This window comes from Perognathus longimembris, chromosome 3 (genome assembly GCF_023159225.1).
Source record: "Perognathus longimembris pacificus isolate PPM17 chromosome 3, ASM2315922v1, whole genome shotgun sequence".
NCBI classification, from domain to species: Eukaryota; Metazoa; Chordata; class Mammalia; order Rodentia; family Heteromyidae; genus Perognathus; species Perognathus longimembris.
The window spans coordinates 97906777-97920259 of NC_063163.1; the positions used below are offsets into that span (position 1 = coordinate 97906777).

General features: G+C 44.2%; 1 protein-coding gene across 1 annotated transcript; it reads right to left on the reverse strand.

Annotated features, from left to right (window-relative positions):
- Positions 1-366: 366 nt before the first annotated feature.
- Positions 367-1427, reverse strand: LOC125347766 (starch-binding domain-containing protein 1-like). The gene is given in 2 exon segments (XM_048340728.1): positions 367-1105; positions 1138-1427. Coding segments are annotated over 2 exon segments (798 nt in total). The 3' UTR covers positions 367-597.
- Between the last annotated feature and the right edge of the window lie 12056 nt (positions 1428-13483).

A 13483-nucleotide genomic window follows, 5' to 3' on the forward strand; every position in this document is an offset into this window, starting at 1 on the left:
TCCTCTTGGGCTGCTCCGATGACTGCCTTGGAAACCCACCCTGATTCAGCCGTTTCCATACCAGCCTCAGATCACTAAGATCTGCTAACTCCCACACAGCAAGTAAAACCAGGCACAAACACTGAGTCTCAGGGCCTTGCCGCAGAGCCTTACTAATCCCATCTGGTGGTCAGATAATAGTAATCATAACTTTTTTTTTAATGTGCATGTAGTAAACCAGCTCTTTTAATGAGTCTCTATTTTCTCCCTGGATCTTAAACCAGGAGCCCTAAAGACTCAAACTTGTACTTGTGTAGCTGGTTAGCTCCATGCTTCCTGACTGACTGCAGCACCCCTGGAAGCTTGGCCTGATCACTCCTTAAGAGGTTCAAGCCCTAAAGACAAGACAGGACTATCAGAACAAACCAACCAGTCAGCGCCACAAGGAAAGAAGTCCACAGGCTGGAAGCGTTTTCTGCGTCCATATATGCCCATTAGATAAAAGCCACTAACAACCTGGAAGCAACTCTTGATGGCTAAATTTAAATTCTTCAGTGTGCACCATGGCGGAGCCTCTCCCACATTCTGGTGCAGTTCTGCAGTATTCAGCCAGCTAACTCATGGAACCCCCCACCATCTGTGGATCACTTGATCCTGGTGGCCAACTTCTAGGAGTCTATTGCTGCATTCTTCCCAGCGTGTAACTTCCCCTTTTTCAACCAGCACAAACTTCCACTCCACCACTGTGTCTACCGGCAGGAAGAGAGAATGAGACCAGAACCCATCCTTATGATCGTGGAGTGGAACGTAAGCCTTCCATCCTCCAAGACTCTCATGGTCTCCGGTCACAGCAAGGAACTGTGCACCGGTGCTTGTGGTGTAATGAACCTGGAACCCAATGCTGACTTGCTGAGGTGCCGAAGACCTGCCCTTCCCATCTGCTTCCCGGCCTTTCGATTACACACAAGTGCTGGCACAGTCCACTCCCTGACTAAGGTTTAACCCAGAAGACTCAAGACTGCCACCCAAGCCAATGTCCCCCCAAGAAGAGTGTCTCCATACCACTTCCCAGTCCTCCTGGTCAGCTGGGGCCAGACTGTCCAGCTGTACATGGCTCCCTCCCTTAACTCTGTAGCTGCGCCAGCAGGCGTCGCTTACTTTTGGAAGCTCCATTCTTCTCCACAAGATTCAGGGGTTTTATTTCTCAAAGCTTCAGAGTAACCTGCTGAGTTGCCAGCCTCAGAAGTAGCTGGTGAGTGTGCGTCTAGAATCCGTGCAGCAGGGCAATGCTGTCTTGCATTGTCCCCGTCTGCTCCACACAGATTCTGGGTCCAGGTGGCTTCCTGCAGGTTGTCCAGGCCTTTGCTTGCCGAAATTAAATGTCCATTGCTTTCTCGCAGAGTAGTGGGCTGGGCGGGCAACTCCGGCTGGGACGGCCCAAGCCTCATCCCCCCCCCTTTCCTTCACCCCCCCCCCCCCGGCACCGCACCCCCGGGTTCGCCTCTGCCCCAGCAGCCACACCAAGAAAGCGCTGGCCAGAACGCCCCCACCAGCAGATCCGACCAGACAGTGCCCATGGCCGGGAAGCCGCGGGAGCCGGGGTTCCGATCCCCAGGCCGAGCCGCCCTATGACTATTATTTTATGCTGCGTCTTTTTTAGGTCATGTATCTCCAGCAGGAAAGCCAAGGTTCTTCATAAGACTGTGATTAGGCTGGCGAGCGATAAGACCTTTTCAAACCTATAAATCTTTCTTTTTCACCAATTTTGCATGTAATTAACATAGTAATGAATTGCTTTTATAATATCTATGAACTAATAGAGTGTAAATCTGTCTTTGTTGAAGAGTTTAATATTCTACTTAAAACATAAAAGTCTCTTCTCCCTTGAGAAGGCTGTATTCTTTTCCTGTACATATATCATGCTTTGAGCTGGGAAATCTTGGGCAAAATTTTAATAGTTCTTTCCTGACTACTTCATTTGCCTTTTTTCCCAGCTTTGCTTCCAGAATCTTCTGTTCATTGTCAACAGCAACACAGAATGGATAGATCATTGGTGAGTAGTTTTTAGTTTTTCACTTGTTTTACATTTCATTGTATGAATTTAGTAGGATTCCAAGATTGAAAATGGAAACATAGATTCAGCTTTTGCAAAGTGTTCCTAAATAAGACAAAGATGGCCTGCACATTTTGCACCTAATAATCTCACCTTCTATTTAAGTTGAGTATAGATTTATTTCCATTTGTCCCCAGTTTTTTGATGTGAGGAGAATTGGTCACACTTGATATGTGATCCAATCTTCCAGAGAAAGTGGCTTCACATGGAAGGTGAAGGTTTGCTGTCAACTAATCAGAAATCACATTCTCATTAATAACTTTAAACTCTTTTAATGAAGTTTTACTTGAGTAACTGAAATAGTGTGGTCACAAACACCTTCAAATGTTCTAGAGGACTGCATAGGCCATTGGTACTTAAAGTACTAGCCATACATATTTCTTGTTAGTATACACTTTTAGTAGGAAATGCAGTAGACTTAGACTTGTGTTTTCTTTAAAGCTCATTGGTTTAATTCCATGACTACTTTGTGATATTTGTCATTCTTGAAACTTATGCTATATTTCACATAGTTTGTGTTCTTTCTAGAAATTCCACTGTTTTTTTCTGTTTTTCATTCTGAGGTGGCCTCACAAGATGTTTTTTCACTATTTTTTTCTCTTTTCTCTCTGTTTCTCTCTCTCTTTGCCAGTCCTGTGGCTTGAATTTAGGGCATGAGCACTGTCACTGGCTTCTTTTTGCACTCTACCACCTTAGCCACAGCACCACTTCTGCCTTTTTTTTCTTCAGTGTATGTGATGCTGGGGAATCAAACTCTGGGCTTCATGCATGCTAGGCAAGCACTCTACTTCTAAACCACGTTCCCAGCCCTCTTTCACTCTTTATTCTCTATTTCTTGCTCACTAGTTTTTTTGTTTCTGTCTTCCTCTTTTAATCTCTTTTTCTGTCTCTTTCTCTCAGTCTCCCTTTTCTCCCTTTGTTTTTCATGTTTGTTTTTTCTTCAACTGCTCTATTTGGGAACTAGATTTTCTTACTGATCAATTTTCCTTGCTGAGGAGACTGTTAGAATTGACATTTTTCATGCTTCCTATATAGGACAATTTCTACATTCCCCCCATTGATACAGAGCCAATGTAATTGATTTTTGCAGATTCTGTCTTTATCTGGTCTAGCCTCATTTGATGTGTGGTACTGCAGTTTTATTTTTCTGTCTTACTCGATTTGGATATTTTCTTTCACTGGAAGTGTAAGACAGAATCTAGTTTTGACAATAAATAATAGAGTGACCAGGTTTTTTTGAGTTGTCACTGGTAGCAAAATCTACAGGTATTTGCTCAGTAGAAAAATTGGTATCTTAAGTCCTGGGTTCAATTGCTTAGCACCACATATATAGAAAAAGCTGGAAGTGGTGCTGCGGCTCAAGTGGCAGAGTGCTATCCATAAGCAAAAAGAGCCAGGGACAGTGCTCAGGCCCTGAGTTCAAGTCCCAGGACTGGCAAAAAAATGGTATCTTAATATCCTTACTGGTAGGTAATGTGTGTGGCAATATATCCTTAGAACTTACTGGGAGAAATCATGCTGGAATAAATGACACATTTGCATAGTCTTGAATGAAAATACATATAAAGGGGCTTTGAATATGGCCTACTGGCAAGAGAGCCTGCCTCTTATATATGAAGCTCTGTGTTTGATTCCTCAATACCACATATGTAGAAAAGGCCAAAAGTGATACTGTGGCTCAAGTGGTAGAGTGCTAGCCTTGGGCAAAAAAGAATCCAGTGACTTCAAGCCCCAGGACTGGCAAAAATATATATACAAATAATAATAGCAAGTTTCACAGATTATATAATTCATATCTTTTGTTTATGTGTGTTTAAAGTTTATAAAGTTCAAGCTAAAAATGATTTTAGCATGTTTCCCAACAATTTTGACTTATTTAGTAGTTCAGCTGCTTAACATGAATAGGGAAATTAGATACATATGTCACATATCTCTGATAAAATTGATATAATCCAAAATTTGATTTTTCCATATTTCTTTAGAAGACAGATCTTCCTATGTAGTCCAGGATGCTATTGAACTTGTCATGTCCCCTAGGCTAGCTGATAATCCTTCCTGTGTTTGCCAAGTTCAGGGAGTATCAGAGTTTTTAGCGTCCCCGGCTCGCTCTCCTGACCTGTGGGAGAGATGGGAAAACACGCCCCAACCGGATGAGCCAAGAAGAGGAAAGGGCAGACAGACTGCCCACACCCAGCCCCCCTTTCGTCGGAGGACATACTGATGCATGTACCCATTGGAGAGGCTCGCCTGCCTGAGTAATGGTGGCTGAGGAAAGCTCTGAGTTGGGAAGGATCAGAGACAAAGGAGGCATTCGGGCCTATAATGAGCCAACTGTGCCATATTTAGGGCCATCTGAAGTTTTTGAAATATTACTTGAAGTGATAGAGTAATTGTAATAATATCAGTGGAGGCTTTATCCTTTAAAGAGTCAAAAAATGAAAGCAAATCTTCTGTAGGCAGGTGAAGCCAAGGCCTTAGCCAATTGAGTAATAGTTTTTTGAAACTCCACTAAGGTATAGATGTCATCAAATCAAATCATATCATATCATTTAACCTTACTGGCAGGTGTTAGAGAACACAATTGAATAACAATGAAGAGGGCATAAGTCTCAGCTTCAGCAGATTGGAAGTGGCTGTGTCTTCCACCCTGAGTCAGCAGGCCTCCTGCTGGGTTGCCTGCAAATTTCTACACAGACTGGTTAAAGACATTTGAAATCTCCCAGTATTTACTGGTTGTTTACTCTGAGTATTCTGGCTTTTGTAGGCTGGTGTCCTACTGATTTAAGCAGGGTGACAACTTTAAAAACATTTTAGAAGGCTTGGGAGCACTCTAAACCTATCAAAATCTTCACAGGACTCTTAGATTCCCTGAGCAGATTCCCATGCAAGAGAGAGAGAATAAGGAATCATTAGTAGTGAAACCAGGCAGTTTGGGAGCAGACTGTGGAGGCAGCTTCACGAACCGCCACAGTCCACACAGCTAGCACACATGTTGACCTGCATCCTATACAGCAAATTATTAATCCTGGGTCAGGAAAATCTAGGTTAGCAGCCACATTTGCACACTTGTTCCAAAATGACTCTGGTCCCTTGATTCTATGAAGTTTATGAAGAGTCAGGGTTGCCTCCAGGCTGTTCACTGTGACTCCACCTACAGGCTGCAAGGATCCGTTTAACATAAAACTTTAAAGCAAGTTAAAATAGTCAAAAGCAAGTAATTTTGAAACCATGATGCCAGTTTTTACATGTTGTACCAACAGACAGACAGACAGACAGACAGACAGAGATAGACAGTTGTGCACAAGCTTTGGGCGCATTTAGAAAAAAACTTTTCTTTTTCTGAATTGGACATGTAAGTTTCCTGGAATTCCAGTGGCAAAATTATATTATTTTGTCCATATAGTAGAACCACGTGGTCAGTTAGAAAACAAAAACTTTTCCTAGGAAACAAAAATTTTCACAGATTATCTGGCAAGGAAATGAAGAAGCCACATTTTGAAAAACCAGTTCAGCTATGACCAGAGATGGTCCAGGAGATGGGAGACAAGTCGGGAACAGAACACATACACAAGAGTGGTGGAGCTGGTCAGAGCCTCAGCAGGCTCAGAGCGAGACACCTTCACCCTCCAGCATTTGAATTGCAAGGCATTAGCCAACAACAATCAGAACTTAACCAAATCTCCAAACTTAGCAAACATCAACAAAAGAACCGAAAGCCTTTTTTTTTTTTTTTTTCTCTTTTGAAGCAGATGTTAAGTAAATAAGCCCTTTTCCTCCTGGGCAGCCAGGGGGCTATCTCCCCTCCATCTAAGACATTCTCATTAAATACTTCCAAGGCTCTTTGAGGCCACCTCAGAAGCAGGAGGAGTGAGTGTCTTAAAAGGGCCTTCACTGTCCCCAGGGCGATCCTCTCCAGTGTCTGTTCAAGATGGTGGGAAGCCTCCGGTGGGAGAGGGGTGACGAGGCAGCAGAGGCCCCACCCTTGCTCGTCCACCACGTGTCCCGGGACTGAGGGGCTTGGCCCGGGATCCAGGGGATCAGGCCAAGGCTTGTCTATGGGCTAATTGGAGTGAGGCATTGAGTCCCTCTCCTCCTAGGCAGAGGGAAGGCTGTTTCCCTCCCATCCAAGATGTTCCCCCACAGATCCCTCCAGGGCCCAGATGCTCCCCCCTAGGGGGCCTGAGGAAAAGCAAGCCTCAAGGGCCCAGAGGATTGGGAAGGCTTTGTGAGGGAGCTCCTCTCCCAAGCTAACTTCCCTCCATCTCACCATTTGTTCTACTCCATCCCAAGTAGCTAGGCTGAAAAGGTTGGCAGACACTACCCAGGGTGCAGTGTGCTTCAACGCTTCCCAGTGAAGGGGGGAATGAAGAGTTAAAGTAAACCCCATTTTCAGGCAGCCCCCATTTTGTTGTCTGTTTAAACTATGAGCAAACCCAGGGCAAGCTTATTAGGGGCCAGCCGGTCAAGAACTCTAACCGCCCAGGATGCCTCAAGCCCTGAGCCAATCAGATTTGTACCTGTGTCCTGATCTTGCTTGCTTGAACACCTGATTGCTGTAACTTTGTTTTTTGCCTTTATAAGCCCGGTGCAATCGCAGCTTGAGGCTTCCTCCTAACCTCCGCTGTCTCGGTGGGTAGGACAAGGCCTGGGCTGTGGCCCGCTTGAATAAAGTCTTGCCTTGCTATTGCATTTCGGAATGTCTGAGTCTCAGTGGCCTTGGTGGTCGTTTTGCGACTTGGCATAACATTTGGGGTTTCATCCGGGATAGCCCCAGAGACCCCCTAGACCCCAGACTCCGAAGGTAAGAAAACAGCCCTGTTCATTTGTCTTGTCCTGTAATGTGTCTGTTTGTCTGTTTTGCTTCTGCTTATTTCTTGAAGGGGTTGTCGAAGTGGACGTGCTTACTTGGCAATCCTGGGGAGACTGGGTGATGCCCCAGACTCTCCACCCTTGAAGGGGGACCCCTGGAACCCCACCTTCAATGGTCCACTGCATCTGCACCTTTGCAGGAGGTTGTGGGCCAACTTGGGATATTTCCATCTCCAACTCATAGCTTATCTGGTTCTCAGGTGTGTGTGTTTCCCTCCTTTTTTATTGCTATAATTGTTTTGTTTTTTGTAGCCTTTTGGACTGAACATCTGATCAGAGCTATGAGTAACATTCTGAAGTGCCAGACTTTGAAGTCAGGCCCCATTTTACCACGTGAACCCCATTTTACCATGTGAACCCCATTTTAGAATTGAACCCTGAGCCAATCAGATTTGTACCTGTGTCCTAATCTTGCTTGCTTGAACACCTGATTGTTGTAACCTTGTTCTTTGCCTTTATAAGCCCTGTGTAATCACAGCTCGGGGCTTCCTCCTAACCTCCGCTGTGTTGGTGGGTAGGACGAGGCCTGAGTTGCAGCTCGCTTAAATAAAGCCTTGTATTGCTTTTGCATTTCTGAATGTCTGAGTCTTGGTGGTCTTCTTGGTGGTGGTCTTGCGACTTGGCACAACAGTTGGGGGCTCGTCCAGGATGGCCCCAGAGATCCCCGAGACCCCAGACTCCGAAGGTAAGAAAAAAGCACTGTTCATTCTGTGTGTCTGTGTGATTTGTAGTTTTATTTTCTGTTTTGACCAGCCGCCTGAATCTGAACCTGTAGGTAATGAAGGACCAGCCGGAGTGGACGCGCTCGTATGGGCATTCCTGGAGGACTTGGGGGACACCTCAAGCCCTGCACAGGGGGCTCAGGCTTCCCACTACCACCCTGAACCTGAAGGACTGGACCGGGAGGCCCTTCTAACGGGCACCCGTCCAGTCCACTCTATATTCGGGGTTGTCTGGTCCGCTCCTACACAGGAACGGGAGAGAGAGAGCCTCAAGACTGTGTGGTCTTCCCCCTCACAAGGGCAGGAGAGACACAGTGAGACTGTGTGGTCTGCCCCCTCACAGGGGCAGGAGAGACTCAGTGAGACTGTGTGGTCTGCCCCCTCACAGGGGCAGGAGAGGCACAGTGAGACTGTGTGGTCTGCCTCCTCACTGGGGCAGGAGAGACACAGTCGAACCTGTAAGCTGCAGCTCCCTAAGTCTGTCTGTGTTGTCTGGTCTTTGTGCCTGTGATTATTTTTGTGTTTCTTTCTTGCACTGTGCCTGACTGACAAACGGATGATGGGGAACGTTCCTTCCACCCCCCTGGACTTGACTTTAGCTCACTGGAAAGATGTACAGATGACAGCCCACAATCAGTCAATCAGTGAGAGTGTCCGCAAAAAAGAACTCTAGGGGACCCCCACCCAGCCTTCTTAAGCAAAAAATTGTTTGATGTGCTAAAATGTTTTACTAAGACTAAAAATGTTTTACTAAAACTATCAAACCCTGGAAAATGAGGCTGGAGAATGCTAAAATCATTTGTTAAAAGGTTTTTGTCTTAAAATGTACGGCCGATGCTTATTCTGCGCGCTTTAAGATCTTTTGAAAATGTATGTGTGTGTGCATGTGTGAGTGTGAACATGTTCAAGACTGCAGTATGATGCAAAACTAAGTTTAAGTTTAAATTCAAATGGTCATCAAATTTGGGCATTACCAAATGCTTTAAAGGTATTATTGCATTGTTTTAAAGAGGAACTAGAGTTAAAAAAGGATTTCTCAGGGTTCTTTAATTAAAATTAAAAAAAAATCAGAGCTAAGTGTCAGAAATTTGGATTTAAAAGGATATATATATATATATACACACACACATATATATATATTAAACTAATGGGGATAGAAGTAAACTCTCATTAACTCTATGTATGTAGGAAAAATGGGCCAATGTGGCAAAATGGGCCAATGTTTCTCACTAATATATTGGAAAGCTGAATGGATAAGTATTTCTAATTGTGATTCTTGCATTAAGGAAAAATTCAAAGGTCTTCAGGCCAAGCAGTAACTGGGACTGAAGAAAAAAAAAAAAGAGGCTCTTTTGAAACAAGCAGCCCACAGGCAAAGGGCGGCACCTGGTTTCAGAATGCCTGTGAACTTCAGTTTTTCCAATGCAGATAAAAGCTAAAGTGTTGTGTTAGTGTTAAAAAGGCTTTGGAAATCAAGAATACTTTTCTAGATAAGAAATTTGGAAGTAAAATTGTCCTAAGTAATTATTGCAAAGTGAGAAAAGGAGAATTATGGCTACCAAAATGTTTAATTGTCATTCCAGCTTCTTTGTAGGTTTTTTGTAACAGTTTCCAGCAGGCCCACAGAGAAGCATGGGTGATTCCTACAAGTTTGTCGAGATCTAATACTGACCCTTAATAAGTTCCAGGTAAGAGAGCATGCTTAAAAACTACTTCTGTGTGGATCACCTTGTTGCTTATAATTGGAGTAAAGTGGCCCCTTATAAGACTCACTGATCTGAATCTGCGGTTCGAAGCCAGCCTGGGCAAAGAAAGGTCCCTGTGAGAAACTTGTCTCTAATCAGCCAGCAGAGTGCTGGGAACGGAGTTGTGTGGAGGTCATAGTGGTAGGGTGCTAGTCTTGAGCTGGAGAGCTGGGGGACAGTGCTCAGGCCCGGAGTCCAAGTCCAGTGGAAAGTCACTCCTCCTGGGACAAAAGTGATGGAGCATCCAGAGGCAGTAAGCCATTGCTTGGATTGCAGAGATGGTATCAGATCCTAGAGTCACTCCTGTTTGGCCTTTCAAAAGTTAATCAAAGCTGGAAGTCCTAGAATAATAGTTCATAAGCATGCCTTTCCAATGCCCATGTCTGTCTACTGGGCAGGAACTTGCCAGTCATCTGTGATAGTGGTTAGTAAGGGGAAGTTTGTCAAATGAGAGGATAGATTAAAATCTCACTGCCCCCCCTCCCCCCGCATTTACTCAAAGCTCTGACTGGCAGTGAGAATTTTAAGCTGATACATCTGTTTAGGAAAGAAAGTTTGTAGACCTGAGATTGTGTCCTTATTGAGATCTGTTAAAGGCCTGCAAAGGTAATTTTTTTAGGTCATCAGAGATCAGTTCCCTAGAATGTTAAAAGGCACACATTTGTAAACCTGAAGTCACCTATCTAGGCTTCATATTAAGAGAGGGCAAGCGTTGGCTGTCAGATGCACGTAAAGAGACTGTCCTGAAAAGTCCCTGTGCCCAAATCAGCCAGACAAGTCAGAGTTCCTGGGAACAGCAACAGCAGGTTTTTGCCAGCTGTGGATACCTGGGTTTGCTGAGATGGTCAAGCTTCTATATGAACAGAGGTATTGACTATAGTAGACCCAGGGCCACGAGCTTTGCCTCCTGTGACCCAAGTATTCCCAAGAAGACTTGGAGTGGATAAAGAAAATTCCCATGGCCCACAAAACCCTGGACAGAGAAGGAAACAATGACTGGTGGAAAACTTGTGAAGGGAAACTTATCCTGCCACAAGGGCTGGGTAAGGGGATCCTTAAGGGAATCCACTGAGTTTCTCACATGGGAACCCGAAAAATGCAGGACTTACTCCGACACTCCAAAGTGAAAATTAGACAAGGAGATCAACTTTATTGAAGATATTGTTAAAAATTTCAAGGCCTGTCAGCTTGCCAATGCCCCCAATCAACAGATTACTAAAGGAGCTCGCCTCTGTGGGATTTTGGCAGCTCACTCCAAAGTGAGGTGACCCCCTTATAGGTAGTTTTGGGCTTGCTCAGGAATACAGGTATAGCCACCCGACCCTTAGAGCACAGTTGAGAAGTTTATGTATTATTTTGTTGCTTACATTTGGATACTAAACACTATTCAGCTAATGGTAAGTCTGTATAGCTGAAAGTTAATTTTCAGTTTGCAGTAATCCTGCAGTCCCTTGGTAAAGTAGACTAAGGTTATAGGTTCCTGGCTAGGTAAGGTCAATGCCCCTGAGTCAGCCTGAAGAAGTTACAGAAGATGGATGATCTTCACCCATCAACCCCTTTAAAACCAAGGGACCAGAGTTGTTTTGGGGAAGATGAGGCAGGATAAACTAGAGCATGCAAAACAGAGGTACAGAGACTATTTTTGTAAGAAATGGTGACAGGCCCTTTGGTTACTACTTTGGGCCCTATTGGCCCATGCCTTACCTCTATATCATCCCCTAGACATGCAAGCCATTGAAATGGACAGAATGGAGCCATGATTGGCTCCCAAGGTACCAAAAAGAAAAAGGGGGAAATGAAGTGCCAGACTTTGAAGTCAGGCCCCACTTTACCATGTGAACCCCATTTTACCACGCGAGCCCCATTTTAGAATAGAACCCTGAGCCAATCAGATTTGTACCTGTGTCCTAATCTTGCTTGCTTGAACAGCTGATTGCTGTAACCTTGTTCTTTGCCTTTATAAGCCCTGTGTAATCACAGCTCAGGGCTTCCTCTTAACCTCCGCTGTGTTGGTGGGTAGGACGAGGCTCGAGTTGCAGCTCGCTTAAATAAAGCCTTGCCTTGCTTTTTTGCATTTCTGAATGTCTGAGTCTTGGTGGTCTTCTTGGTGGTGGTCTTGCGACTTGGCACAACAGTTCTATCATGGGAACCTCCATCTAGCTCCCTAGACTTGATCCTAGCTCACTGGAAGGCGGTTAAGGAGATAGCTCAGAACCAGAGTGTGGCCCTTAAGAAGGAAAAGTGGATCACCCAGTGCAAGTCAGAATGGCCCACCTTTAAGGGAACTAATTGGCCACCTGAGGGAAGCTTTGACATAGGTAAGATCAAGACTTTGCAACACCTAATCTATACCCCTCATTTGGGCCATCCAGACAAAAGAGAAACCAATAAGGGTTTTACTAAGACTATCAAGCCCTGGAAAATGAGGCTGGAGAATGCTAAAATCATTTGTTAAAGGTTTTGTCTTAAAATTTGGGTGTTGCAGGAGTAAGATTAACAAAAATACCTCTTGCCATTGGAAAATGTATGGTTGATGCTTATTTTGCGCGCTTTAAGATCTTTTGAATATGTGTGTGTGTGCATGTGAACATGTTCAAGACTGTTAGTAAAATTGAGTGAGTTTAAGTTTAAATTCAAATGGTCATCAAGTTTGGGCATTAACAAATGCTTCAAAGGATTATTGCATTGTTTTAAAGAGGAACTATAGTTAAAAATGTTTAATTAAAAATGTGTAATTAAAAAATCAGAGCTGGGCTGGGGATATGGCCTAGTGGCAAGAGTGCCTGCCTCATATACTTGAGGCCCTGGGTTCGATTCCTCAGCACCACATATACAGAAAATGGCCAGAAGGGGCGCTGTGGCTCAAGTGGCAGAGTGCTAGCCTTGAGCAAAAAGAAGCCAGGGACAGTGCTCAGGCCCAGAGTCCAAGCCCCAGGACTGGCCAAAAAAAAAATCAGAGCTAAGTGTCAGAAATTTGGATTTTAAAGGATATATATTAAACTAATGGGGATAGGAGTAAACTCTCATTAATTCTATGTAGGTAGGAAGAAATGGCTAAATGGGCCAATTTTTCTCACTAATATATTGGAAAGCTGAATGGATAAGTATTTCTAATTGTACTTCTTGCATTAAGGAAAAATTGTCATTTGAGTTCAAAGGTCTTCATGCCATGCAGTAACTGGGACTGAAGAAATAAAAAAAAAAGAAAAGAGGTTTTTAAACAAGCAGCCCGGAGGCAAAGGGCGGCACCTGGTTTCAGAATGCCTGTAAGCTTCAGAGTTTTTCCAATGCAGATAAAAGCCAAAGTGTTAGTGTTAAAGCAGGGGTTAGTAAAAAGGGCTTTGGAAATCAAGAATACATTTATAGATAAGAAATTTGGAAGTAAAATTGTCCTAAATGATTATTGCAAAGTGAGAAAAGGAGAATTATGGCTACCAAAATGAGCGTTTAATTGCCATTCTAGTTTCTCTGTAGGTTTTTTGTAAGTTTCCAGCAGACCAACAAAGAAGGACAGATGATTCCTACAAGTTTGTCAAGATGTAACATTGGCCCTTAATAAGTTCTAGGTAAGAGCATGCTTAAAAACTACTTCTGTGTGGACCACCTTGTTGCTTTTAATTGGAGTAAAGTGGCCTATTGTAAGACTCACTGATCTGAAATCTGCAGTTCGAAGCCAGCCCGGGCAGAGAAAGGTCCCTGTGAGAGACTTGTCTCTAATCAGCCAGCAGAGTTCTGGGAACGGAGTTGTGTGGAGCTCAAAAGTGGTAGGGTGCTAGTTTTGAGCTGGAGAGCCCTGAGTCCAAGTCCAGAGAAAAGTCACTCCTCCTGGGACAAAAGTGATGGAGCATACAGATGCAGTAAGCCACTGCTTGGATGGCAGAGATAGTGTCAGATCCTAGAGTGACTCTTGTTTGGCCTTTCAAAAGTTAATCAAGGGCTGGGGATATAGCCTAGTGGCAAGAGTGCCTGCCTCGGATACATGAGGCCCTAGGTTCGATTCCCAAGCACCACATATACAGAAAACGGCCAGAAGCGGCGCTGTGGCTCAAGTGGCA